Here is a 27,116-nt window from a genome sequence, read left to right on the forward strand (position 1 = left end):
CGACTCTCGTTCGTCACCTGGGTCCGAAATGACCAAATCGCGGCCCGAGTACCACCAAGAAATCTATGAACGGGAAAGAGTTCGACGAATTTTCCGAAACGGCTGTAACGAAACGAGTTACCGTGGGTCAGAACGAACTCGAACACCACCCTCTGCACGATCGCTGGAATCGTTGGGACAAAAGTACCCATAGTATTTAGTTCGTTGGTTCGTTATACTTTGAACGGTATAAAAGAATACGCGTTACAAAGATACGATTGTAGAAACAGAGAGATAACGCGAATACGGTAACTCGATGGTAATGTTCTTATTCGATGCCCCAGAAATTTAAACTCCAAATAATCGATGTTCCTCCACGGGTGGTGTTATTATTGTTCGACTGTCGTTGTTCACTCCGGGCCCCCAAACTCGATTTACTCAACGCGGAAAGTATTCCACCGAAGTAACGTCGAACCTATCGACGATTTAACGCGCGAGAAAAGTAAACCTCAAGTGGTCAAAGTTCGTTCTTCTCAATCACGTTACCGTTCAACCCTGAACGTACGCGCAAATTCAATCTTTCGCTGGTACGTACAAAGGAACCGTTGCCCCGTGGAAAAAGCAATTCCGCGTATAAAAATCGCGATAGAAACGTATAAACAGCCTCGTGGATCGCGAGTGGACGACCCCTGTACGGCTGGGAACGCGTGTCACCGTTCCGTTCGAGCGACCAAAGGTTCGCGAACTCCGAAACGCATCGGTAAACTAATTATAAAAGTCTAGATTGGGATAAGAGCAACGCGTAACTGTACCCCGGCTCTGCCACCGTAATTGCATATTTATTTCTGCCACCGCGTGCTATCGTATTTTACACGATCCTCGGTTTCGCGTCGCGCATAGTCCCGATGCGACAAAGACGCGCTATTATCGTTACAAATATATGCAAATACCTCGAATATTAATATCCCGCCGTATTAATAATTCAGCTTAACGTATCGCTGCTCGAAACAGTTGTCCACGCTCGTAACGTTCGATACAGGAAAGCGCATAAATATCCGTCTAACGTGGACGAACCGTGGCGAGGGGGGACTTGTTAAACTCGGAGTCTCGGGGGAGGATGAAAACCGAGTCGATCGCAACGAGTTCTTATTTTCGGTACGAAGAGCTGCATCGTTGCGTTTCGTTCCAGGAGGAACTTTGCTCGAACTCGTCGATAACGCATACGCTTCGAAACGCGACGATATTGCCGTTCGTATCGAAGAGGATCGCTGGTTATCGCGTCGAGTCGCGATTCGATCGCAATAAGGGGAAAGAATGGTAGAATTACTGTGCGGTGAGAAACCGTTCACTTACCTATGTTACAAGCTTGGGTGACGGGCAGGGGCGCGCAGCAAGGCCCGCCGAGGGTCGCGACCCTTATCCGGGGGGTTCCAACCCCCCCGGGGCCCCCTCCCCCGCCCCCGGCGCCCCCGTAGCCCTCCACCTCCCCAGCCGCGACTGCGGCCACCCCTGCCCCCACTCCCTCGCCGGGCCCGGGACCACCACCAGGCCCACCTTCCACGGGCCCGTATCGGCCGAACGGTCCCGAGGGCCCCAGTGCACCCACTTTTACTGCGGTGTTATCCCAACGGCCGTTAAATCGCACTTCTCACACTTCCCCCCGTTGGCTGCCAGTTTTTTTTGCCACACACTCGATATTTCGACAATTCGGTCCTGTTTCTCCGTAGGTGTCTCTATTTCTTTATCTCTGTTTCTCTCGGTGCCTCCCTCTGTACACGTTTCTTTTCACTCGATGTTCGACCCTTCCGCCACTCTCTCTCTCTCTCTTTCTCTCTTTCTCTTTTTATCTCTCTCTCTCTTTCTTTCTCTCTCTCGCACACGCACACACGCATACACACGCACGCTCTCTCTCGGTTTCTCTCGCGCTCTCTCTCCCCCTTTCTCTCTCTCTCTCTGTCTCTCTCTTGTTCTCTCTGTCTTTAGATCTCTTTCTATCGGTATCTGTTCTCTTATCAATCTCGTTCGAAATTACTTTCGGTTTCTCCTTCGGTATCTCGTGTCGGGGCACTTTGGAAATTCTCGAGCAAGTATCGCCCGATTCGGAGCCAACAACTACCACCGGTAGAACCACCGGATCGAGACTCCCCGGCACCGATATTTCACCCTCGTGTTTCTGAGCCGATGGGCCAGTACCGTCGGCACATCGCGACCACCGGGTGCGTCGCGTTCAAGATCGTTTCCGCTGGGCTCTAGACACTCCGCGTTGGATCATGGCGCCGAGTGGAAGACCGGTATCGCGGCGGATCTCTCAGACGCGACGTGCGCGTCCGCGCGACGGGCCGCATCAAGAGCACCCGGTGCGCGTCTCGCGTGCCCTTACGTCGTCGGTGCGTCTCGCCGATCGACGGCTTGGGCAACAGAGATTTTCGCGGTTGTTACGATCGTTCCGGTAACGAGCACTCTCGGCGGTTCCCCTTTGCGTTTCCACCGGCTTCGTCGACGACGACGGCGGTGTCGATGGTAGCGGTGGTGGTAGTGGTGGTGGTGGTGGTGGTGGTGGTGGTGGTGCTGGTGGTGGTGGTGATGGTGGTGGTGGTGGTGGTGGTGGTGGTGGTGGTGATGGTGGTGGTGGTGGTGGTGGTGGTGATGATGGTGGTAGTGGTGGTGGTGGTAGTGGTGGTGGTGGTGGTGGTGGTGGTGGTGGTGCGTACGCGTACCGGTTTGCGTACCCCGGTGAACGGCGATGGAATCGAAGAAACCGGGCGAACGGTGCGGCACACGGCGAGGAACGCGGCGATTCCCGAGCACGCTCGCCTCGAGTTCGCCAGCCAACTGGCTGCACCTGTGACAGCCGCGAGGGTCCCCCCTCTACCGCGACGCGACGTCGCGCGCCTCACCGGAACGGGCTACGCCCATTGGCCACGACCACGGCGCGGGACCTTCCGCGCTCCCCGTCGATTGGCCGAACGGACCCCGCTCGGGCGTAGCCAACCCCGTGCGCCGGCAGACATGGCCGTGGAATGGCTGCGGGATTCTCTCGCGGCGTACGGGACGCTTCTGTCGTTGCTACCGCTTCTCTGCTGCTTCTGCTGCCGTGTGTTGTTGCTCGAAATAGCCCTGCCGCCTGATTCTCCTCGTCTCTGACGCGCTATCGATCCCCCTTCGGCGTATACCCGAACGGAAGAGTGCCTCGCGAAATGCCACAGGTTTCAGAGAATCTTTACCTCTCGCGCGTCCGCGAAATATTCCTCCTCTACCTACCTCCTGCCCTCCTCTTCTCTCGTCGCGATCCGTCTCCCTCTTTCTTTCTCTCTTCGTCTCTTCACCTCGGCCCGCTGCGCCGCGCCGCACCGCGCCGCACCGTCCTAAGGGGGGAGTACTCCTCGTCCTCCTCCCTAACCCCTTTACGCCCCACCGCGCGGTTCGGTGGATCCCACTCTCGACCGCGAGAGGCTCCGTGTCTCCTTTCCTCTCTCCTTTTTGCCATCGTCTTTCTCCATCCCGCGGACGTTCCACGATCCCCTTTCTCGCTCGCTCCGTTATTCGCGCCCGATAGCACGCATACCTGTGTACGCCCGTACGTATCTACTACGTGCATGCACGCGCCCTCTGTTCGACTCGCGAGACATAACCTTATCGCGAGGCTCGTTTTGTGACGGAGGCGTGTACCGAGGCGACGCGTTGCTTTCTATCGATTAAGAACCTCTTCGGTCTATTGTTCGACGGTTTTAAGGGCCGATGACGGTCCGTGGACTTTTTCTTGGCGCGCGCGCCGGGCTACTGTCGTTCGCGGCGGTGTTCATCGAGGGGCGGTCGTGTGCGAGTCGACGATGCCGAACGATTAGCGTTGTCTCGACGAAACGAACCGGATCGGGAGCGACGCCGGAACTCGCGCGTACGTTTCGTATTGTTCGGCGAGAAACGGCCGGATTTCCCCGATACGGGACAATTTACGGAGAACCCGAGGCTCGCGAGTCTCGCGACGTACGACGATTCTCGACGACACCCACCGCTTGTAAATACTCGAGGGCAACGCGGTCTCTCGGACTTTTTTTCGAAAAATCCACCGGCCCGGTGGAACGCGATCCGAAGACGCGTGACGTATAGAAAAAAATTTAACGGTTGCCCGCGTGCCACAGTAATTAGCCGTAAACAAGTGGCCTCTATAAATTACATTGGTCGTGGATTGGTTAAGCTTATTACGAGGGTCGACCATAGACTACTGAAAAGCTGTCAAGATTATTATAGGGTCCCGTGAAAAATCGACCGCCACTTAGATGTGTCAATTCGTAACGGGGCGCCCGAGTAAGTATAGTCCTTTGCCATCCTTCTCTGGTAGCCTTCCGCGAACGATAATCGTACTCGTTCGCGTAGACCAACGTTCCTGTGGGTCCGGATGATTTACAAATTTACAGATTTACAATCGTGCCGTTATCGACGGATTTATACCGACGAAGATCCGTAAACGTGTCACGGAAGTAGAAGTGTCCTACCTACCACTGCGTCCGCCTTTTGTAATTAAACGTTTCTTTTTTCTTCTTTCTTTTTTTCTTATATTATCGTGTTTCGCCGTAACGTCGTTCCGAACAAATATCGACTGAAACGCAAGATAACGTTACAAATTAAGAATAAACCCGGTTATGTAACAATATTCTGGACTAATTGTATCGAGGTACCGGAATATGGAAAGAACTTTTATTTAAAAAGGGGACAAAGTCGATACAATTTTTTAACAATTGGTAACAGCCTTGTGCGTGTGTGTGTGTTTTTTCCTTCTTGTTTTTAATAAACCGTATACTTGAAATTTATCGATATCGACAGTACCGTAATCGTTGTTTCAGACCTGGCAACGGATCGAGATCGCTGATAATCGAGTTTTCGAAAAGTTACAAACAAGTCGTGTCGTAATTCCATAAACGGATGTCAAAATAGCGATTATTATATTTTTCCACGCAACGTCGAACACGCGTGAATCGATACGAACGATAACCGAGACATCTGTAATCTACTTGGACATCGGTGACTCGTCCCTTCGGAATGTAAATACGAAATAAACTTTTTTCTATTAAAAAAAAAAAGAAAAGTAAAAGATACAATCTCTCCGACACATTGTAATCCAGACGAAGAGTAATACCCACGAATTTACATTATCCGTTCGCAGTGACGTCAAAATGCACGTCGATAAACGTTCGTCGTATTTATAGAATTTCTTCGACCCTGTGAAAATCGACAAAGGACCCCCCTAACCTTGCGAATCGCGTACGTCTCGACCCTCGAGCGAGGAGAATTCTCGATCTCGGGACACCGATCGAAATCTCGAGATCGACCGAATATTTATTACGACGATCGTTGCAAAACGTCTCGTCGAGCCTATTTACAAAATTACTCGTCCAAAACAAACAGCTACGTCGCGACTCGAAGATCGTCCGATCCTGTTCGCGATACCACGATAAGGACTGTTATTAACACGCTTTTCGGGCTTCATTGTCGTATTTCGGTGATTCGCGCGGAGCGCTACCGCGGTCGTTTGCCGCGATTCGTACGATTACCGACAGTCGATCGTGTGTTATTATCGTTATCGAAATACGTCGCGTCCAGTGCATCCCGTTATTATTGTGTCATAAATCTCTCGACAGAAGGCAGATACGTGCACAGGGGTTTCGTAATCATGAGAATCCTCGAGGCTCGAATTCTTCGCCACGTTTTATTCGCAACTCGACCGGCAGTAAATCGTGTTACGCCAACTGTTAAGAGGCAATAAAACGCGGTAATACGCAATAACTGTACGAAAATTAATTAACGATGAATTGATGCCTATGCGCAAATCAGATTCTACTTAACCTTTAAATATTTCGTCTATAACGTGTTCAAATGGGTCGAACGAGTAGGGTAAGTACTCGACTTTACGAGGAGCGGAAAATTTATTCGAGGCTCGCACATGCTCGATAAAAATAAATGGAAAAGGAAGGAAAGAAAAGAAACGAACGCACGATAATCGAGAGACACGAATCGTTCCCTGCGCGCGTAGAGACTGTTGGTGGTCGAAATTATCGGCGAGTCGAATTTTCTTTTTCGACGTTCGGCACGTTGTTCGTACCGCGGAAACCACGAGGTTAGCTCCGCGATGGAAAGAAATACGATCAGTTTTTCTTCCTGACTGACGCGGCGATTGTGCCAACGACAAAAAAATATATATGTCACAGGTATGACAGGCTATTCGTTCCTACGCAATGCCGAGCCATTGTTCCGCGGCCGGCTCGTCCTGCCCGACAAGACGATAAATGGGAAAATGAACTCGGCCTACGAGTTACGATCTTCCGTACACGGTAATTATTATTGGTTTTCCAATGGTTCCGTTTACTTTATTTTAGCCTTCGAGATCGAACGAGGGAAGTCGTGAACCCGTAATTGGAACGCTCCATCGAAAATCCGAGCTACGTTTTTTAATGTACACACAGTTGTGATTTTACGAATACATACTTTTTACTTTTTCTCAATGGGTGTTGCAATTTATTTCGCACGATACCTCGAAATATGTATATATATATGCATTCGTTCAATCGTGTCGTATTTTAATGCGGAGTAACCAGCCGCCTTATAACTACGCATTTTCACTGTGTCTGACTATGCGCGGGATAGTTCTACTTGGCGCGCATTGACGCTTAAATTTTCTTCGTATCGATAGAAAAAGATAGCAACTCGTCAGACTGTTTTCACTTATCAAATCGTGGTATTTGCAAAACAACGAGAACGATAACATGATATAAACTTTTATTCACAGGGTGCATCGCCCTGTAATATCAAAATAAAAATATTTAATGTACACAATACGATACAATGTGCATAATTATCTAGTAAATTGTATTATAATTTTAGTGTTTCGTCGTAAATTGTAGTATCTTCATCTTCTTGACAAGTCGATTAGATCTAAAGTTCATTCTCTGCAACTGTCTTTATTCACTTTCCATACGTAACGTCCATTACTTTGTCCAATATGTGATCTATGGGTTTTATTGTAAAAGGTGCAGAGGCCAGACCACGGTGGAGATCCATTGATTTTTCGAGGCAGCATTAGTAGTTCTACGTTGTGGATACTGAACCGTGGCACAGGTTTCATTTGTCGATGATTTTAATCTAAATATATTTGAATAACCTTTTCTCTAAGCTAACTTACATTGTATTCCATCAAACCTTCGTGGAATGTGTGTGCAAAGATGTGTGCACAGAGAACGACTTAACTTAACAAGAAGGTCGACTTTGGAATTAGGAAATCCTTTAGGACACGACTAGGAGGAATTAGGACACGACTTTCCAACCTTGTGTCTGCGTGCTAAAAAAGTTATGCAAAATATGTAAAATATAACGTCAACCTGAAAATAATATAATTAAAAATAGGAATGTCGAAGAAAGTATATTAAATGAAAAATTTAAATCAATAACTATTATAAAATTGAAAATATCAATGAAGGGTTAGACATAAATGCTCGATAACCTGTTCTTTATTACCCGGATACCTGACAAGTGTATCGTGGTATAATAGGATACTCGTTCTTTAATATTTTTACGTTGAATGTCAACCTGCTCTAAGCTGTCGAAAATATTATTTAATGATGCAGCAATCATCGTAGTACAATTGATAATTTCAACTCCTTTTAACGTGTAAACAGTGTAAATTTTATTCGTACCAATTGATTAAATTTTTCTAAGGTTACTTAAAATAAATGATGTTTGCAACGAAATTATGAAATCTAATATAACAAAATATCATCTTCCTAACAGACCTAGAATGTATACGATTCAAGTTTCGAGTATAGGGAATTTTAGATTTTGACCATTCTGTGACATTATGTAACTTCACCCATGATAAAGTGATTTAAAATCGTGAAGAGGCAAATTTTTATAAATCAATGGCTCGATTCTAAAATAAATATCGAATTGTTAAAATAAAAGTTGTAATAGTATTGTTTAAGAAATTAATTCCATATAATGCTGCATTAAGAATTATTCAAATTTTTATAGAGTATAATGCGGAACAGATTTTTTATTACAAGTAAAAAACAGTATAAAGAATAAGATATAAAGTTCGTTAAAAATTAAAAACACATGTATTTGTTATTTGATACACGTGTACAAATTACAAATGTAAACTGATGTAAATAGATCATTAAATGTAGTAACTAGTAACAGTGCAGTAGATGAATTGAACGTAAATTGGAAGAAATTTGCTATTGAATAAAAATATAACTCAAGGAATGAATTTAAACAAATGATTAAAAAATGTCGGAAGTGCAAATATACGTACATATAAACCCTACAATAGAAATTTTGTATCGACTTACGCAAGCATGGCGTCCAATCCTATTATCTCGTTGGTGCACAACATAACCAAACAATGTTCTGTTAACGAAAGAAATTTTATTTCAAATTTTGAAGGGATAGAACGCTCTTCCAGAACTATGACAGGACCGTGACATTCGTAAGTGAAAGTAGTTCTCACATTGCCGTTTAAAATGTTAGATCTCGATTTTATTAGGGAATACCTTAGTCTGCAAATTAATGAAGCAATTTGTTGGTGGTGGTATTATATCAAAGAAATTTCATGGCAATTGTTAATTGCTACTGTCGCGTACCTTTGCGTTTGTGTTTGTCTTTATTCAATCTTGAAAAGAGTCAGCCACACAGCGTGGCAGCTTCCAGGTCCACCTGCCCGAATATTGTTAGTCACTGCTCATCCTGATGATGAAGTCATGTTCTTTGGTCCACTGGTATACTGGGTCACAAAATTGAAGGCTAGTGAGATTTATCTCCTTTGTCTTACCACTGGTATGATACATGTTCAGTTTGTTAAATGCTACAAAACCTTATAATTAATGCATTAGATATACAAAAGGAATCTATGTAGAATTTTATATATTTATAAATATTCTTTTAGGTGGAAATAAAAGAAGGAAAGAAGAGCTATGGGATTGTACCAAAATGTTAGGAATTCCAGAAGCTAATGTAACTATAATAATGTAAGGAATTTATTTTGTCCTATTAATTTATAAAATAATTTGCTATTCGTTTGAATGAAATCAAGTTCTATCCTTCTAATCTTCTATCATAGTTCAATAAATGCATGTATAGGAGTACAGAGTTACCTGATGATCAAAATGTACAATGGCCAACAGAAGTAGTGGCAGAATGTATTTTACAACATGTAGAAAGTTATAAAATCAATGCAGTTGTAACATTTGACAAACATGGCATAAGTCGACACAAGAATCACATTTCCTTATACTTTGCCATAGCTGCATTATGCATTGAAAAGAAAGTACCGTCTTGTTAGTATTGTTTGTTGCAATCCTAACTTGATATTAAGAAGGCGCTAAAAGTCTAATTCTTTTTTCAGATTGTAAGCTGTACGTATTAGAGTCTGTGAATATAATTAGAAAATATGTACAGCTTCTAGATTTACCAATTAGTTTATTATCTGCTTCCTACTGGTATTTAGTAACATATGATCAAAAAAAAATAATAAAAGTAAGTACACAATTGCCGTGTGATTTATATTTAACGTATACTATTTGCCATTAACGAACTTTTTATATTTTTAATTTTAAATGTTGACACAAACAAAAGTAAACATTTTGAAATTGTTTCCTGCCTTTATAGAATGCCATGATTGCACACAAGTCCCAGTATGTCTGGTTTCGAAAATTATACATGATATTTTCACGGTACACGTTCATTAATACCTTTCAAGAAGTGAGTGCTCTCGACCTGGAGTTGGACCTCGAGTTTGACGATGAGTAACTTATATGGATATACAAGCTTGAACAAATTGTAATTAACTGTACATAATAAAAATATGAAATTTGTCTATTAATGTGCAATCTAAACACTGTAGGATTCTGGGAATACTTTTAAACTGTTTTTAAAAATTGAATATACACGTCGAGTAGAAAGTACTTTTTATTCGACCTTACAGGAATATACAAATGTTTAGATAAAAAAATGTAGCGCTTAGTTTCCAAAAAATAACAATAAATCGATTTTTTATTATACGTAACTCGCGCATTAATTTTTCATGCGCAATCCTTCGTGTTCCAAACTTACATAAATAACATGTAATCTCTTTGATATGTACTTGTCAGGTGTGCATAATGTAGCATTAATCACATCTATTTATTCTAAACAAAACTCTCGTTCCTGAATTTTATTGCGTGTGCACAAAAACTACGAATTAGTATCAAAAAATTTGAGCAAGTACGAAATTATTATAAATCAAACTTGCTAATTTAAGTATATTCATTTTAGAATCTATTTCTCAGCAATAACATATAATATATGTTATGTTTTATTCGTAGTTTAAATTGCATAAATTTGGCACAGTTCTATTTTGTGCATTGAAGATACAATATGAATTAAATTTCTATTGTCTTTTCCGATACTTTGTAATATAATAAACACGGACTTCTTTAAATAATTTTTTTATAATGGCAGTAGATCTATAATGTAATACTTAATTGTTCATACTGGAAGAAAATATAATTAACTTTGAATAGTTCAATGAACTTTCCTTTTTAACACAAGTATAATAGATAAGAAATTAGAAATGTAAATACAAATATAACAAAAATAATTTTTTTCATTTTTTCCTCCAGCATAATTAGAACACTGAATAGCAATGTACAATTAATATAGTTTCCTTAGTTCGCTTTACAAAGGTATAAAAAAGCTGCACTTCTTTATTTAAACAAAAAATCTATATAAATGATATCAACAATACTTAATATACAGTCTGTGTTGATAAACAGTCTTACAAAATTTGAAGACATTAGCAAACGAGAAGTTACCATATCAAATGACATTAGTATATAAAAAACATTTGCGTACATCAATGATAAATATATGTACACATATTTGTTATTGATATACATAAAATTTTATATATATATATATATAATTTTTTTATATAGCAAATAGTTTAGAAAGTATATATACTCCGTGCGTTATAGTCTTTGTCTCGCACGTATTCACTATACATCTGCATTTGAAAAAAAACTCATTTTGTCTTTAAACACATACAAATTATGGAATGTTGTCATGTGTCTTACGCTATATATAGTAACAATAATCGAATTACTCAACATTAGAATAGATGAAATCTTATATGCTTCTAAACGTCATCTAATTGATTTGTAACTTTAAGATGGAGTAAATGCTTAAAAGACAGTCACAGAAAATGGACGGCATAAAGTGTTCCCGCAAGATCCTCGGTCAGTAAACTACTGCAACAGTAATTAGTTAGTAGAATACTGAGTCTAGGTACAAAGAGAAGAATAACACCAAAAGGTTTTCGATTCTTATAGAGCAGAGATCTCCGATTTCCTGTAGACAGGAGTGTTGGATTTATAAAGGATTCATGGCGAAGATCTCGCGGGCCGTATCCTAGAATCTGTCCTTAGCACGATGATGTGAGCTCAAAGTTCCCATACCGGGCTGAGGAGAATCTGGATCTCCTGGATCTTGCAGAAATTGAAGTTCTTGCAATTCTTGAAATTTTTCATGATCTCGGATATGCGCGTAGTTGGCAGACAGACACATTAAATAGTGTATGAGACTTAATACAACTAGCATTGCAGCCACTGTTGCCAAGATAAACATCACCTCTGCTTTTTCAACAAAATCTTTACAAAATAGTTTCACTTCTTGTGGTCCACATACTTTCATATCTTCGATTCTTGTATTATTTGGGAATATGAAACCTGCATGAAATAAAATATATACAATGTTTTGTTTTTTAAAGAATAAATTGATTAAATAATGTATTAAAAAAAGACTAGAATTTTTATAAACATAGGAAAACTTACTGAATTGAGTGAAATCAATGCATTGATCAAGAGACTGAACTCGAGGATTACTGCATAATCCCCAAAATATAGTGAAAATCCAAGTAATTATAACCAAGAATGCGAATATCAAAAGCCAGCCTAATTGAAGAATGTATGTAATTGTCATAAACTAAAAAATACAATATATATGTATATATATATTTCTTTTCTTTTTGTTCTATTAGTTTCCAAAACTACAATCCATAATAGTAAATACATACAACGGCACAGGAAATACGTCCACCAACTCTAGATCTCCATGCACGATATACTTTATGCCTTGTAGCTCCAGTTGCAAGACAACCAACACATAATATCATGAAACCTAAAGCTGCCATACTAGCACCAATTGTTGCAAAAGTCAACTGTACAGCTTCCAACCATCCAAGTCGTAAGTGAAACACCTTATGAAATAAAATTCTTAATAAAAATGTTAAACAAACTCTATCCGTCGTATATGGTATTTATAATAAAACCATGTTTATTTCACCTGATCCATCATCAAAGAACCCAATGTAACACCTCTATACATTGTGCCACAGAATATACCTACTCCTAAACAACACATTATGGTTGCAATAAGGGTTGCGTATGGCACTCTAGCCATACAATCATTACAAAGATTCCCTGTAAGAATAAAAATATTATATACTACATTGTAAAATAATGTACCATAGGTCTCCTATTTTCAAAATGCAAATTTTTTAAAAGTCATATTGTATCTAGTCATGATTAATAATCATTACCAATAAGTTTTATAGATTTTGTTCACTAATATATTCACATGAAGAAACTTACTGCAAGATCGAATTTCAAACTCAAGCCCATGAAGACTTTTCTCAGAAAATCTATCTATACTAATGTTACTGTCAAACTTTCTACGCAACGGTATATTATCAGTTGTTTCTTGTAAATTTCTCATATTTAATTACGAATAACTTCAACAACCTGTTTGAATAAGGTGTGAATCGCTGACTGAAACGATGAATGAGTAATCGTCTTCTATAGACTATAGATTAGATTATAAAACGTACGGTACGCGACCGTTTTGCGCTATCGGCCCGTTACTAGGAAACAGATTACTCCGTGTTCCAAGAAAACGATTTCTTTTTTTTCATAAGATGCTCTTTTTGTAGAAGGTAAGTATGTTTTAGAATTTGTTTGCTTACCCATGTTTCCAGCTTGTTATTGTTCAAGGTTAGGATCGCTTCAACTGGGCACTGCCCGTTGTTAATTCCACGATTATAACACTAGAATTCTCTCAATTACTGCAGCAATTGAATGTCGTTTTATTGTATTAGTGAATGACATCCCACACACTTTTCGTAATTACACATAGACACGTCACACACTTACTTATGGAGATTCTGCGAGTCCTTCGGACTGCATCGGACAGACTGATGCTGTTACTACTCTCAAAAAAGCTTTTGAAATGGTTATCAGTGTTTCACATGGGCAATTTACCAGAATAAAATAAAACACTGCAAAACAGAATGGCAAATGCGGTATCTTAAGTTAAGGATAATATTTGCCGCTAATGTACTTTTCGATGACCCTTTAAAACGTGTTAATATGGCGACAAAAGGTAAAAGTGAATGGGATCGTTGTCCTCCCAAGAGTTGTAGGCCATGCCGTAGTGCAGTAAATCAAATACGTATAATGTTTTCTTTATTAAAATCTATTAGCATTGTAGCAAAGATTGTTAAAAATGTTCACTAATCCTTATGCGATTATTTAACTTTGATTCTTTACGATAGTGACATCCGATAACTGTTTTATATTTTGATAATACAATGTTGTAGAATATAATCTGCTACATATAAAAACGACTATTAATTTTTGCCATTTAAGAGAAATACGTTACACCGAACACATTCTCTTCTTCTAAGCAAACTTTTAGTTGTTACTAAAGTAATTTATTACAGAATTAAAATATCATGAAACTGCTATCAATTCTTATTTCGTAGTATTTGTTATGTTTAAATTATAAATATTAAAATTCATTCTCAAAACGCAATGACACATATTTAACAAATAACATTCTAATCCTTTAATTCATAAGTTGAGTTTGAATTTAAAATATTACAAAGGAATAGTCAGATTATTATCATTTCATAATAATTCATACGATCCATATGTTGGTTAAATGTATAAAAATTTATATTCACAATGCAATTACACATAATTAATAAATAATAGTTTAATCTTTGGATAAAGTAATCCATCTACTATTTCGCGGTGAACGGATCAAACTATTTTTAAAACTCAAACTAGCGCCCTCGGCGATAAAACACCCAAGTTTATAGCAAAATAGTTCTTATCCGTATCACTAGATGTCACTAATTTCTGTACTGTACATATTACAAGTTTCTGTAATGTCGGTATATTACCATTAGTTTCTGTAATATTAATACATAACTATCAGTCTCTGTAGTATCGATATATATCCATACCACATATAACATTACTGTTGTCTATCATAAGATGGCACTTTACATTTTCTTTGCGAATGTTTCATTGTTAAATACTTTTCGTTGTAAATAGATTATCAATCCTAGAATTAAATAATTAATTTTAAATGTATATCAATGCTTTTTTAGAATGAACTATGGAACACGCAATCAATATAATTATATTTTATTTAAATATATATAAATCTATAGATATTTCATTCATTATTATTCTAGGTAGCAATTATAGCGGTGAATTTTGAATTGGAAATCCCTCCAGTGAAAACGCCATTTTTAGCAACTAACCTATGGTGGATGTCCATAACGTGATGCGATGACTGTTGAACTCGTGTTTTGATTGGCTTGTTGGTATTAAATAATATGTTATGTTAGAATTTATTGTTTAGCTATAAAAGTATCTACTTATATTGTATATTCTATAGCCTGTAAAACATATGATAAAAGGCTCGCCCTACATCTCCACGAAACAACTTTCACCCACGCCTTCGTTCCCTGTTCCTTGATTATACCGCGATTTTTAAATAGTGTTTACGCACTTGTTATACTTTTCTTATACTTTAAACATTTTGTTGTACTTAATCGCATTAAAATATGGAATTGGAAACTGGTCCATTCGCTACAAGGATATTTTTTTAACATTCAATTACTGTAAAGTCATTTACTAATTTATTCCTTTCGATATGAATGTTTTTAATGTTAAACTAATATCGTAGCTCTAAGCACTTTTTGTTATGACATTGTGGTTATTATTAAAGTTTTTTTTATTAGATAATCATTTTTATCGATCAGAAAAACTAAATCAAAATTAAATCATTTTCTATAGAAACTCATAAAGATTAATATCGTGTTAATATTACTAAATGTTAAATATTTCGGTTACATTGTTTGCGCGTATAATATATATTCAATTATTCTTTTGTTTCAATTAACCAATAAGGAAAAAAATATTAAAAATTCTCCGATATATCGACAAATTTTAAGAAAAAAGAAAATGGTCGCAGTAGTGTTCTACTGATCGTAGAACACACGTTTCAGAAACATGCGAACGTCAGTGGGGTTGAGTAAACTTTCAAGTTTCCTGGAAAGCGTAAACGGGCGAATCGTACGCGATTGTAATATCAGCAAAGCGAGCAGACCGTAATAATTCTGGGTGTAACGTGGATATAACCTAGCGGAAGGCGCAGTGATGCCGCGTTGCGTGAAACGTTTGGAATTGGACTTTTGCAGAGAAAGATTGAACCACGCACTATGGCTGACGAAATCAGAGAAAAACTAATGGAACAGGTGAAGGAACAGGGAGAAATCGTACGAAAGTTAAAGGCCGCGAAGACTAACAATATTGAGGTACGATTAAATATTTTTATTTTTTCAAGAATCGTAAACTTTAGGTTTTTTTTACGCGAACCTTTTACTATGAGCGAATACCTTCTGGGAACGAACTTCTGCCGCCACCGTGTCTGAATTTAACGTTACTTAACAGAATAGTTTAATTTGTAAAGTCATATTTGTTGCTCGTGTTTGATTTATTTTTGCAAGAGTCAATATTTTATTCTTCGTTTTTTTTTCTTTTTTGAGAGAGAGCAAATCCGTCGTCTTGTTGCGATAAATAAGATTTTCGGTACTCTTTATTTATTTTAACCTTTGACAAAAATCGCACAGTGCCGCATCGCTTTCCATCCTTCAGGATCTAAAGAATTCTTGGGATATAGAAACACAATTGGAAAGCATAAACCACGATTTCGCGGATGTCAGTTATGTTTGTGGTTGGGTACCCACTACAAAAGACGCAGTTCTATTTGACTTATGTGTTACTATTCACGAGCAACTTTTAAAATGGCCACATTTGAAAAGGTGGTTTACAAATATTCAAAGCTTTGATCGAACAGAGCGTATCGCATTTCCTGATCCAGATGGACAAGTTACTTCTTCTTTGACCAGGAAAGTTGATCGAATAAACGATCTCTGTCTCTTTGATCGAAATGCAATTGACGAAAAGGTGAGGCAGTTGTTTGCTTGCAAGCAAAGTTGCTATAAATTATATGTTCCAAAAAATTATAATTACACTTTTATTTTCTTATTGCAATATTTAATCGTGGATTCGTACATTGCCAATCAAAGACAAATAAGATGTAATTTATAGCATTTGCTCGTTGGCTCGCTTACATGGTACTGTCTGTTCTTTCGGCTAGTTTAATAATCAACATTGAGGCGGACTTTTCTCTTTCGTTCTGGTTGTTTAAAAATGACTGCATCGTTTGCGATGTTACGTCCAACGCGGACCAATATCATCCTTGCTGCACGAAAATATTGCCACGCGACGATTTCGGGGCTGAAGGTATGCAAAAGTCGTATAAGCATTCAGTTAGACTAACAACAAGAAGAGAAATTGCACTAAAATCTATCCTATTTTTGACACAGATTTGAAATCCATTTGCCAATCACATTTAATTCGAGTTGTTCCTGTTTTGCGTAGATAGCGAACGAAGTTACCAAATTGGTGCAGCTAAAAGCTAAGTTGAACGAAAACAATGTCCCGTTGTCCAAACTTATTCTCAAAACGCCTAAAGGCACCAGAGATTACGGACCAGAGCAAATGGCATTGCGGCTGGGAGTACTGGATAAAATAATAACGGTCTTTAAAAGACACGGGGCAGAGACTATAGATACACCTGTGTTCGAATTGAAAGTAGGTAGAAAGTATAACTATTTACCTTAAACTACAGGAACGTAAAGAAATTGTCTAAATCGTTTTCGATTCAGGATGTATTGACAGGAAAGTACGGGGAAGATTCGAAACTAATCTATGATTTGAAGGATCAAGGAGGAGAGATTTTAGCTCTCAGATACGACTTAACTGTACCTTTTGCCAGATATTTGGCTATGGGGAAAGTCTCCACTATCAAAAGGTATCATATAGCAAAAGTTTACAGAAGAGACAATCCAGCCACAACAAAGGGCAGATATAGGGAGTTTTATCAATGCGTAAGTAAAATTCGACGACCCTTATCATTTTGAAAAGAGTCACGGTAAATGTATCATTGAACATTCCCTTCATTCGTCGCATGTTTTATTCAAGGATTTCGACATAGCCGGTCAGTACGATCCTATGTTACCAGACGTGGAATGCATTGTTATTATTTCCGAAGCATTGCAATCGCTAGACTTGGAACCCTACGCGATCAAATTGAACCATAGATTGTTGCTAGACGGTATATTCGCTGCTTGTGGCGTTCCGCAAGATATGTTTCGCGGTATTTGTTCTTCTGTCGATAAACTCGACAAAAGTCCGTGGTTGGAAGTTAAGAAAGAAATAGTAGAAGAAAAGGGACTGGACGAACCGACTGCCGACAAAATTGGAACGTACGTATCGCGAACCGGTGGAGTGGAACTCATCGCTGAATTGAGAAAAGACGTCGAATTGATGAAACACGAGTCCGCGGTAAAAGGACTCGAATCCATGGAACTGTTGTTTAAGTACTGTAATATTTTTAAAATAACGAACAAAGTAACGTTTGATCTTAGTCTCGCCAGAGGACTCGATTATTATACGGGTGTAATCTTCGAAGCGGTATTGATCGGTGAGTACTCGATGTGGGTTCGTTATTAAATGCGAACGATTCGATTAAATGAATTTCCTTTCTTTTTTTTTTATTTTCAGGCGATGACGTCGGAGTTGGTAGCGTTGCCGGTGGTGGTCGTTACGATAATTTAGTAGGAATGTTCGACAGCAAAAAGAAATCGGTACCGTGCGTCGGCCTGTCGTTGGGCGTCGAACGCATTTTTAGTGTTTTAGAAGCAAAACTGAATCGCGATGGTTTAAAGACACGCACGACCGAGGTCGAAGTGTTCGTGGCGAGTGCGCAAAAGAATTTACACGAAGAAAGAATGAAGATTTTATCTGATCTTTGGGATGCTGGACTGAAAGCCGAACAATCCTACAAAAAGAACGTAAAATTACTCGCTCAGTTACAGCACTGCGAAGAGAATGGTATACCATTGGCCGTGATAATCGGTGAAGGGGAACTGATGAGGAACGAAGTTACGTTGAGAGACGTCACGTCGCGATCGCAGATTTTGATTCCACGAGCAACTTTGGTCGAAGAAATAAGGAGAAGGCTACAAAATTCGTAAATTACTTACAAATTTAGCATATTATTTTGTACAATTAATTTAATACCAAACAGATTGTTCGATGCTTCCGTGAAATTAGAATGTTTTTATTTTTGTTATCGATTAGCAGGGGGAGAAAAGCTTTTTTCCATCGTAAACTAAATTATACTTAATTTATTGTATCGAACGATCGAATAAAATTTGAGTGGTTTCAGGAATCGTTTCGCAAAAATTATGCAATTTCCTCGTTAACGTTGTTGCGTACGCGATTAAACCGTGTTAGCATTTGGTCCCTTCCAATTCCAATAATTGATCTAAATTTTACGCGTTACACGTCGTTTAATATGTATATTTTTCAAACGGTAACGTTGTGTCACGATTTGCTCGAACGAGAAGGTTGGTGTTTTTCAATTTTTAGTTCCTTGAGATCGCTCACGACGGGCTTTTCTACTTTTACTTCTACCAATGGTTGCCGCGACTCGTTGCTACGGGCAATCGGAGGTTTATCCACGAGTGGTTCCATCGCGATATTTCTATACAAAGACGGTTCCACGTGTATCTGTCCTTTCCCTCCGTTTTCAACGCAAGTCGTACGTTCGATTTTATTGTTCGACGGAGCACTTTCGTTCTCGAACCGAATGCTGGTAGAATCTCGCGATTCCGAACCCTCGGTAGATCTCCCCGGTTCGGCACTGGCACCGTGCGGACCATCGTTCCTACGAAGTACATCTCGATTGGTTTTCTTCGCGTAGACAGTGGACGTTGGACTAACGGACTCGGTAGCCTTCTGCTTAAGATCGTCCACGTGGACATCGCTGAGACTGAAGGCCCTTACTCGACGTCGAAGGTTCATTTGACCGATTTGTCGTTGCAGCATACCAGCCTTCCAACGTGGTACGGCTTTCAGCACGGGTGCAAGTGGATTCATCGTCGTTGTCGTCGTCGTCGTCGTCGTCGTCGTCGTTGTTGTCGTTGTCGTCGTCGTCGTTGCTGTCGTCGTGTTTCCTGCCGTTGGAATTCCTGTTTGAATCTGAGCAGGTCGTAACGAGAAACGTCTACCGTTAGTGGACGGTAGTGGTGGCGGCGGTGGCGGGGGTGACACCATCGGTGACGATAAACCCAACGCTCCTTCAGTTCGAATCAGAGGTTCCTTGTGCGACTCGAATAGAAACGCAGAGTTATTTTCGTACGGCGTTCGTCGAGAGTCCTGATAAAAAATCACCGATCGTGTTATGCAATTTCGCTGGAAAAATTCTACTAGAACGTATTAAAATGAAAGTAAACTGTGCAAAAAATATATCTAAAATAGATTTCTACAAAACGGGTGGAATAGTGACCGATCATGGGGAAGTATACTCCAAAGTATAGCGGGTTCTATCCGTTCAGGGGGCCCATAGACACATTGTACCTCACGATTGCCCCTGAACGTCTAAAACCCGCCGTGTCCAAAACGGGATCACCTCGTTCGCGTACAATGCTCGACGTTTATCGGAAAGCTCACCGATAAGAATGGCGAATCGCTTCTTGGGGGTGTCGGGGGGCTGATTGGTGTCGCCACAGGTCTCAGAGAAAATCGTCTCGGTTTCGCGACCGTGGGACCGACGAAAGCCAAACTGCCCCGTCTCGGGTTACGAGCGATCTGGGCCGTTGACGATTCGCTGGGTTCCTGCGCGTTGGATCCGGACGAGGGGGACGAGAACAACGTGAACAGGCTGGGGAGTTTCGGCGGGGACAGGGAAGCGGTGCCCATTTTTCTACGAGGTCGAGATCGATTGGCGGGATCATCGTCAGCGGCTGCAGCCGTCCAGCTGCCAGTGGTGGCGACGCTCGCGTGTAGAACGGTCAGAGCCCTGAGGAAATCGGCCAGGCTGGTTTCCTCGAGGAGATTGCTGCCTTCCGTTTCCGACAGATCGTTGTTATCGGCCCCGGTGTGCGTGTGATAGTATCTTCGCGGGAAAGCGGCGATCGAGGCGCGTCGTTTCTCATCGGGGTACGAGTGTCCCGACGTGAACGACTCCTCGGCGTCCTTCGAGTTGGTACCACGTCCCACCAGTTCCGTGTTCTTCTTCTCCGTGTTCGAGGAGAACCGATTCCTCCACGGACCCGAAATCAACGCTTTCGGTACCGATTTCACCAACGAGAAGGCACGAGGCTTGGATAGTTTCGTATCCTTGGTCGCGCGGGTGTCCTTCAGCAACGATAGATTCGTACGAGCTTTCATCAGTTCTCGAATTTTTCGCGAAGCCGTCGGACCGGACCAGGTCCAGTCCACGTGATGGTCCTCGTCCTTGGTCTCGTGCAACCTGATCTCGCTGGCTGCTCTCGAGCGCGGTTTCTGCAATCGGAAGATCCGTTCGTTGCCGATCGCCCAGGCGCCAGTACCCCCGGTGCTTTGATCGTAGATCGGTTCCATCGCGGATGGATCTTTCGTCCCGTTCTCGTCGATTCTCCCGCGATACTGAGTATCCGGCTCCACGTACGTGTTCTGATTCGAGAAATCGGCTCCGATATCGTCCGTGGCCGGCGGCATGTAACCGAGAATGTTCACCAGTCTCGCCAGTAACTCCGCTGGCTGAACCATCGCGTGGGTGGCGAAGGTAGCCGTCTTGTCGATCCTCTGGAGATCCGTCTCGGACACGACGCGCGCCATTTTGTCCTCCTAGAATCGTGTTCTGTTGTAACTCGCGCATAAATTTCATTTCGAATGGAAAAATATACCGTTCGACTAGTCGCGGCCGATATCTAGAAACGATAACGAGTTATTTGAAATTCACGTGAAAATTTACGCTCGTTGCGCGGGGAGAATCGGCTCGATACAATGGAAACGGTGTTTCGAGCAAAACGGGAAGATAATCGGTTACGAATTTACGAATCGAGTCCACGGTGCGCGGATATGAGAAACTGGAAGATCGAAGTCGATCGAAATCGCGAGTAGATAATACTCGTAATTTGGGGAAAGATAAATGTTTCTTACCTCGGTCGGTACCACCTCGCTGTTGGCGCGTCGTCTCGGTCTGTATTGGCGTATACTGTCGTACCCTTTCGCGCCGTGCAACAAATCGCGAAGATCGGGAAAGCTGTTGCTACGAGGAAACTTCGACGGTGGGATTTCGTAATTGCATTCGTCCACGTACACTCTCTGAAACGAATTGGCGCGCGCGAATAGACGTGTGGCCAGGTCGCGTCGCGGCGTCTCGCGACGCGCGATAGAAGATAATTACTAGAAATCGATGCGCGGCCGTCGCGCGAGCATTCGTGAAATGCATCGTTAGAGAAAAGAAATCGCTAGATGGTAGGTAGTAAGCGTGGCTAGATAAGAATCGAAGATAGGCGAAAGGATCTGTTCCGTTACCTTGACCTTGGAGAGTTGAAGTTCATTGAAGACGCGGCGCAAATAGTTTATCTCTTTATTGAATTCGTTCCAGATTTTACTCTGCGTGTGCTTCAAGTTTATCGCCAGCTTACGCTCGATTTGCGTAATCTTTTTACTGCGCATACCTCGAGCGATAAAAGTCATGATCATAACGATGTATCCCAATCCAAAGGAGATCCAGCATATTAGGAAGGTTTTGTACAAAATGAAAAAAACTCCGCTACCCTTGCTATTGTCCTGTCCTGTCGGGTGCGAAAGAAACTCTTCAGTGTCCGATCCGCGATCGCGTTACGTCGCGCGCGAATCCCGTGACCAGTTATCGCGGCGTTCAACGACGCTCGATAAATTACACGGGACGGAAACTTAGCGAACGTGTGTACTTACTTCGAAAGGTGGGATCCCCGTGTGAGCGTGTGGAAAGAAACGGAAGAAAAATAAATGAATGAATAAATAAAAAGAAGAGAAGGTACGAACGCTGACCCTCGTCCATCTCCTGAACTCCGTCGAGTTTATTCCGCGCGTTAACGTTCCGAATTGAATTCGAACGTTTCGGAAACGTGCACGACGGGGGACCGCTCGAAACGAGGAAACGCGCGGGATGGTCCCGCGGCTACGAGTTAAGGGATAAAATGTTCTCTGACCTGCCACGTAGTCCCCGAAACCGATGGTCGTCAACGTGACGAAAGCGTAATAGACCGCTTCGTCGTAGCTCCAGCCCTCGTAATGAGAGAAGAGGAACGCCGGGAAGAATATGAACATGACGAAGCCAGGCGTCAGGTATACGAATATCTGTGCGGCCAAGCCGAGCTTTCTCGTCTCGAACGTGGTCAGTTTTCTCGGATAGTAATCGTTGCGGCCGTGTTTGTACGATTTATACTTCTGGTGGGCTTTCACGAATACGTGACCGAAGAATTCTCCCAACTGTGTCAGCAAAATTCCGTTTATAGGTATGCCTACCAGACCGTAAAATATCATCAAGATGCGACCCAGCATGTTCGTGGGGGCCAAGTTTCCGTAACCTATATATTGCGCATACCGAATTAACGAAGAGTACACCTCCTGGACACCTTGTACACGGCTATATCGATTGCTAACGGACAAAGGCGAACGACAATAATTCGTAAATTCCACGTTTTGTATATTTGCTTCTCGATCGGGTCGGTATATCTCCCCGCGTCTATTATTTCATTCGAATATTTCCCTATCTATAAACACGTAAATGCTACACAAAACGTGCACTTGTACCTGCGTCTGCCTCCGTCCTCGATACGTACCTATGGTGCTGACCACGGTGTACGCGAAATAGAAACTGTTGTAAAAGTCCCATTTCAACGGATCCGTTTCGCCCTCGGTGTAATTGTACACCGATTTGCCGCAGTATCGCGTCAATTTACCGAGAATCTCGTTGTGATTGTGAATATTGCTGGGCACGTAATGGGCGTGAAGCAAAGCTGAAAAAATGGTGACGGACTTGTAAATACGGTAATCGTAAAGACGAACGATCGCGCGCGTTTCTTTCGTAAACGAAAGAAGGTTTCTCCCGGTTTCGATCACGAGGTCCGATTCGAGCTTCGCCCGCTTCTGTATCGAGTGCCCGCGTTAAATGTGACATTTCACGATCGGTGTTATCCGATCAATCTTATCGTTTGTATTGACCGCTCGCGCTAAATTAACGAGACTTTATTTACATTCGAGAAGCGCGCAGAGAGATAGTTTTCAGATAGAAATCGCTCGAGAACGCAACGTTTCCATCGATCCGTGTACCGTTGAGCGGACAAACACCCTTGGTTCGTACGTTTCGGGTAAAACGACCCGTTGCGTTGCACCACGTTGCCCGGCGACCGATTGCTTATCGCTTTCGATTCGGGACGACAAGTTTTCGATAATATTTTTCCTCGAAATCGATCACGAACGCGATCACGATCACGAGGCTAAGCGGTTCGAATCGGTGGATCTCTCACGCGTCGAAATCGTACCGATTGATTTCGATTCGCTGCGAGAATACCGGGAAATTTCTTTCACACGGGACACGCGGTAAAATTTGCAACCGTTCTCGCACTTGGAACATTTTTTTTTACACATTTCGAGGCACCGAGACTGCCCGTACGATCGATCATCGCGTTGTAATTTTATCGACACTGTCCGCGCGACGTGGTAAAATAATCGCCGCGATGTCAGTTACGACCGTCGTAAATATAATTCCCGACGAGTTCGAAACGTGTGCGTAAACGAGGAAATCACCGGTGTTCGAAATCATCGGCAATTAACCACTCGGATAAATGTTTTTTCAGGAGCGGCAGGGCGAGACCACTCCGACGACGTTCCTCGTGATCGTGCACGGTTGTTCGACGATGCGGCTACGAACATTCGCGGATAAACAATTGGTCGGGTTTCGGTCCAACGACGTTGCAACCGACGCTTCCTTCGATCGTTATCCCGCGTTTCGAGAGCCGATCGATTAACCGTTCGTTCGAGAATCGTTGTACGATATCTTCGATCGCGTACTCTACCGAATACACGAATCAATTTACGTACGATTTATCTTTCAGTGGACGCGTAACGATCGATCGTCACGAGGAATTGTATCCGCTCACCGTTGATCTCGATGCGTTCTTGCTTGGCCGTTTCGACGCGCTCGATCTCTAAACGACTCTCGATATGGTAGAAGATGGAGGCACCTAGCAGCAAGTAAGTCAAGAACAGCATCAGCAGGACCATCCATTGTTTCTTCGACATTCTTTGCTCGAAGATTTCGAAGAGTCAATATCAAGAACAAGAGCGAACGACGGTGGAGCAACTCGGGCTTTCGTCGAGTCTCATCGTGGTCCTACGATCCTCGCTTCTATAATGATTTCCTCTCGGTGGCAGGTCGCCCGGAAGCGATGCTTTTTTTCGCGAGTCCGATCACGGATCGTACGACACCGCGAACGGAGGTGGTTCACGATGGATTCGCGGATCGTCGTCGCGATTCTCAATACTGCGGCACTAAAAGCAGATTACGTACGGTCAAGTAGACTACGGCGACGAGACATTATCGCGCGATAACTCCTTATTTCACGACCTTCAGAAATCACCTTCTTCTCCCTCGATGACGACTCCTCCGTCAGATATCCGATACGATTTTAAGTGCCGGCAGCTGCCAGCCATTATCGACGACACGATCGATCGTTTTCACCGGGAACACGGTTCCGTTCTGTCACGGGACTCGTGAATCCCCGTACACCCTGCAACGAGAACGTCGGAATATCGGTCGAGGTAAATTCTCTAAGGACGAAAAGAGTGAAAAAAAGACCGCGCACGTTTCGCGCGAATAATCCACAACGATTTACCCGTTGCGAGGCTCGAGGATCCGTTCTGTTCGTTCGATATCGACGGTGCGAGTTCGTTTCTCGCTTGGGAGACCGGCGAGCGAAATAAACGGTCGGAGAAGACGAACGAGCGAATAAACCAACGCGGGGAGCTCGTTGCGCGATAAATTCTAAACGTTCGTGAAAGACGCGGGACGACAATGGAACACGAGCTACGTGGACCAATTTTCAATTCTCACCGCTTGAAACGAAGAAGAGACGCCCCTAATGAAAGAGGAGAGTCTAGACAAAAGGATACTTTTGTCGGACGCGGTAGTCGACGATTAACTCGAGTGTTCGTCTCTCGTTTGCCCGTAACGTTGACGAACAACGTTACGCACCGAACGTACCGATGGTCGCTGAGTGACTTAGGGACGTTCCTATACCGCGTGACAACGATTTTCACCGTTACCGCGCAATTGGCGACAAAAATGTTCCCTTCGACAATGGTCTTTACGTAACCTCGCAGAACGCAATATATCCTACCGGTTGAAAGATCGAAGGACAAGATCGATCGTACGGATGATTTATCGTGCGGAGAATACACGCTCGTGTGTCCATCGTGGCTGTGAATCATCGATTTATTTCCTACGCGGCGGTCTACTTTGTCCGTTTTATACCCTTATACCGCTCATCGGAGAACGATCCGGGCTCAAAACTCGCAAACCCGCGATAGATCCTTCAGATGGAATTGTTTCTCGAGAAACTGCGCGCACTATTGTTTATCCAACGATAAAAGACAATTTTCCGTAACGGTCGGGTTCGTGCTTTTGTCGCGAGTCGATTACTTTTCAGTTCTCCGACGCGACGAGACGCGACGCGATCGAGTAGTACTTTCGATCCGTCGTATCTTCGAATTTTTCAAAAACGAATCGAGCACGACGACGCAACCGTTTAATTGCTTCCTTCCGATCAATGATACGGTCCAACGAGCCTTGAGTACCATTCTATCGTTGCTTCGACGAAAACGAATGTCAACGATCGCTCGATCACCGGATCGTGCGTACAATCGAGCTGTTTTGTAATTTGTACCAACAGTACCACCGTTACCGCCAACGAACAATTCTCACGTGAATCTTCCCTGTAACGACGTTCGAAAATACGGGAATTATTCAGCGATACGGGGATCTTTCCGCGATTATCTTCGCCGCAATTACGTTATTGCGAAAAATACGGGAATTACGATCGGAGATGCAGGGATGCTTACTGCGATCCACTGATTTAGCTTTCGATTGCCTATACAGTCCCCTACTTTTATACCGCTGATTGCACGCGGTTACAGGAGCTTATCTTCTTTACACATCGAGACGACTTTCAAACAGATACCGAATAAACGTGGATTAACGAATCGTGATAGCAACGAGCGCAAATTGCTTTCGATAATAGGCTATCGGAAGTGAAACTGTAAACCGCGCACGGTAAACGGACTGTCTGAATTTCGAATAGAGAACTAATAGAATACGTACCCAGTGGTAGGAACGAAACGATACATCGATGCTCTCTCGAATATCTAAATTAAATTACAACACCGATAATTGCCGCGTTAAAACTTCTCTCCGTACACACAGGAGCGCATCATCGAGCATCGTTCGCCTTTCCCTCGTGGTTTGCTATTCCAATTAACTCTTCGTTCTTGAAATGTTCACTTTTGCTATTACCATCGTCGGTGTCCTCGGCGGACCGTTACGCGCAAATTTCTCGAGAATGGAGCACGAAATTCCAAACGACACGCGATTAGAACCCGACGGACATTTCTGCAATAGTAACCGCGATCGGTCCGCGAAATATACGCGCTCGTCGCGTGATTCCGACGGGCCGAGAACCGACACCGGCGTCCGAAAAAGAAAAACTACGGACAACAGGAAACGATATGAACTGGTACGGTGGAAATTGATCAAACGGGCCCCGAGGCTCGTCGAAACGTAGGTACGTGAACGAATGTACACGACTGTGAACTGAA

At 42.5% G+C, this 27,116-nt stretch overlaps 5 protein-coding genes and 1 long non-coding RNA gene across 22 annotated transcripts in view; 2 read left to right on the forward strand and 4 right to left on the reverse strand.

Annotated features, from left to right (window-relative positions):
• The window catches only part of Lim1 (LIM homeobox 1), a 29,540-nt gene extending 26,294 nt beyond the window's left edge, over positions 1-3,246 (reverse strand). For 3 of the 4 annotated variants that reach the window (XM_076320377.1, XM_076320373.1, XM_076320376.1), the window contains exon 1: positions 1,333-1,415. The gene's annotated coding sequence lies outside the window, so the exon portion shown is untranslated. Of the gene's footprint in view, positions 1-1,332; positions 1,416-3,240 lie in introns of those variants that run through there. The other variant, XM_076320375.1, reaches the window with a different exon arrangement.
• A 3,493-nt stretch (positions 3,247-6,739) lies between these two features.
• Positions 6,740-7,838, reverse strand: LOC143151435 (uncharacterized). Of its 3 annotated transcripts, none has more exons than XR_012993328.1 (3): positions 7,472-7,838; positions 7,154-7,309; positions 6,740-7,059 (listed from the first exon to the last, which is right to left on the reverse strand). It is a non-coding gene; the product is annotated as an uncharacterized LOC143151435 (long non-coding RNA). The 3 variants fall into 3 exon arrangements; XR_012993327.1 differs by having other exon boundaries at positions 6,740-7,073; positions 7,472-7,822; XR_012993326.1 differs by having other exon boundaries at positions 6,740-7,309; positions 7,472-7,836.
• Positions 7,839-7,955: 117 nt separating this feature from the next.
• Pig-l (phosphatidylinositol glycan anchor biosynthesis class L) lies at positions 7,956-10,060 on the forward strand. Its single transcript, XM_076319582.1, has 5 exons — positions 7,956-8,802; positions 8,912-8,993; positions 9,106-9,302; positions 9,371-9,501; positions 9,634-10,060. The coding sequence occupies exons 1-5, from the start codon at positions 8,490-8,492 to the stop codon at positions 9,772-9,774; spliced, it is 864 nt and encodes a 287-aa protein (XP_076175697.1). The 5' UTR covers positions 7,956-8,489; the 3' UTR covers positions 9,775-10,060.
• Positions 10,061-10,862: 802 nt separating this feature from the next.
• On the reverse strand, positions 10,863-13,280 carry M6 (neuronal membrane glycoprotein M6). 3 transcript variants are annotated; one of them, XM_076320672.1, is made up of 6 exons: positions 13,212-13,280; positions 13,025-13,123; positions 12,346-12,482; positions 12,077-12,259; positions 11,835-11,985; positions 10,865-11,729 (listed from the first exon to the last, which is right to left on the reverse strand). In XM_076320672.1, exons 2-6 carry the CDS (start codon positions 13,026-13,028, stop codon positions 11,413-11,415), a joined length of 792 nt encoding a protein of 263 aa, XP_076176787.1. In that variant the 5' UTR covers positions 13,029-13,123; positions 13,212-13,280; the 3' UTR covers positions 10,865-11,412. The 3 variants fall into 3 exon arrangements, with proteins under 3 accessions (XP_076176784.1, XP_076176787.1, XP_076176785.1); XM_076320669.1 differs by lacking the exons at positions 13,025-13,123; positions 13,212-13,280 and adding an exon at positions 12,654-12,977 and having other exon boundaries at positions 10,863-11,729; XM_076320670.1 differs by having other exon boundaries at positions 13,025-13,252.
• Positions 13,281-15,340: 2,060 nt separating this feature from the next.
• Hisrs (histidine--tRNA ligase) lies at positions 15,341-18,654 on the forward strand. 4 transcript variants are annotated; one of them, XM_076320665.1, is made up of 6 exons: positions 15,341-15,670; positions 16,011-16,322; positions 16,800-17,012; positions 17,087-17,308; positions 17,403-17,904; positions 17,985-18,654. In XM_076320665.1, exons 1-6 carry the CDS (start codon positions 15,575-15,577, stop codon positions 18,455-18,457), a joined length of 1,818 nt encoding a protein of 605 aa, XP_076176780.1. In that variant the 5' UTR covers positions 15,341-15,574; the 3' UTR covers positions 18,458-18,654. The 4 variants fall into 4 exon arrangements, with proteins under 4 accessions (XP_076176780.1, XP_076176782.1, XP_076176781.1 ...); XM_076320667.1 differs by lacking the exon at positions 16,011-16,322 and adding an exon at positions 16,516-16,661 and having other exon boundaries at positions 15,343-15,670; XM_076320668.1 differs by lacking the exon at positions 15,341-15,670 and adding an exon at positions 16,516-16,661 and having other exon boundaries at positions 16,184-16,322.
• Ork1 (open rectifier K[+] channel 1) lies at positions 18,459-26,973 on the reverse strand. Of its 7 annotated transcripts, none has more exons than XM_076320662.1 (9): positions 26,623-26,973; positions 24,871-25,033; positions 24,404-24,794; positions 23,084-23,260; positions 22,451-22,828; positions 21,789-22,051; positions 21,411-21,575; positions 19,938-21,095; positions 18,459-19,643 (listed from the first exon to the last, which is right to left on the reverse strand). In XM_076320662.1, exons 3-9 carry the CDS (start codon positions 24,543-24,545, stop codon positions 18,810-18,812), a joined length of 3,117 nt encoding a protein of 1,038 aa, XP_076176777.1. In that variant the 5' UTR covers positions 24,546-24,794; positions 24,871-25,033; positions 26,623-26,973; the 3' UTR covers positions 18,459-18,809. The 7 variants fall into 7 exon arrangements, with proteins under 7 accessions (XP_076176777.1, XP_076176775.1, XP_076176778.1 ...); XM_076320660.1 differs by lacking the exon at positions 26,623-26,973 and adding an exon at positions 25,507-25,585; XM_076320663.1 differs by lacking the exon at positions 26,623-26,973 and adding an exon at positions 25,357-25,523 and having other exon boundaries at positions 24,884-25,033.
• Between the last annotated feature and the right edge of the window lie 143 nt (positions 26,974-27,116).

Source organism: Ptiloglossa arizonensis, chromosome 9 (assembly GCF_051014685.1).
Source record: "Ptiloglossa arizonensis isolate GNS036 chromosome 9, iyPtiAriz1_principal, whole genome shotgun sequence".
NCBI lineage: Eukaryota > Metazoa > Arthropoda > Insecta > Hymenoptera > Colletidae > Ptiloglossa > Ptiloglossa arizonensis.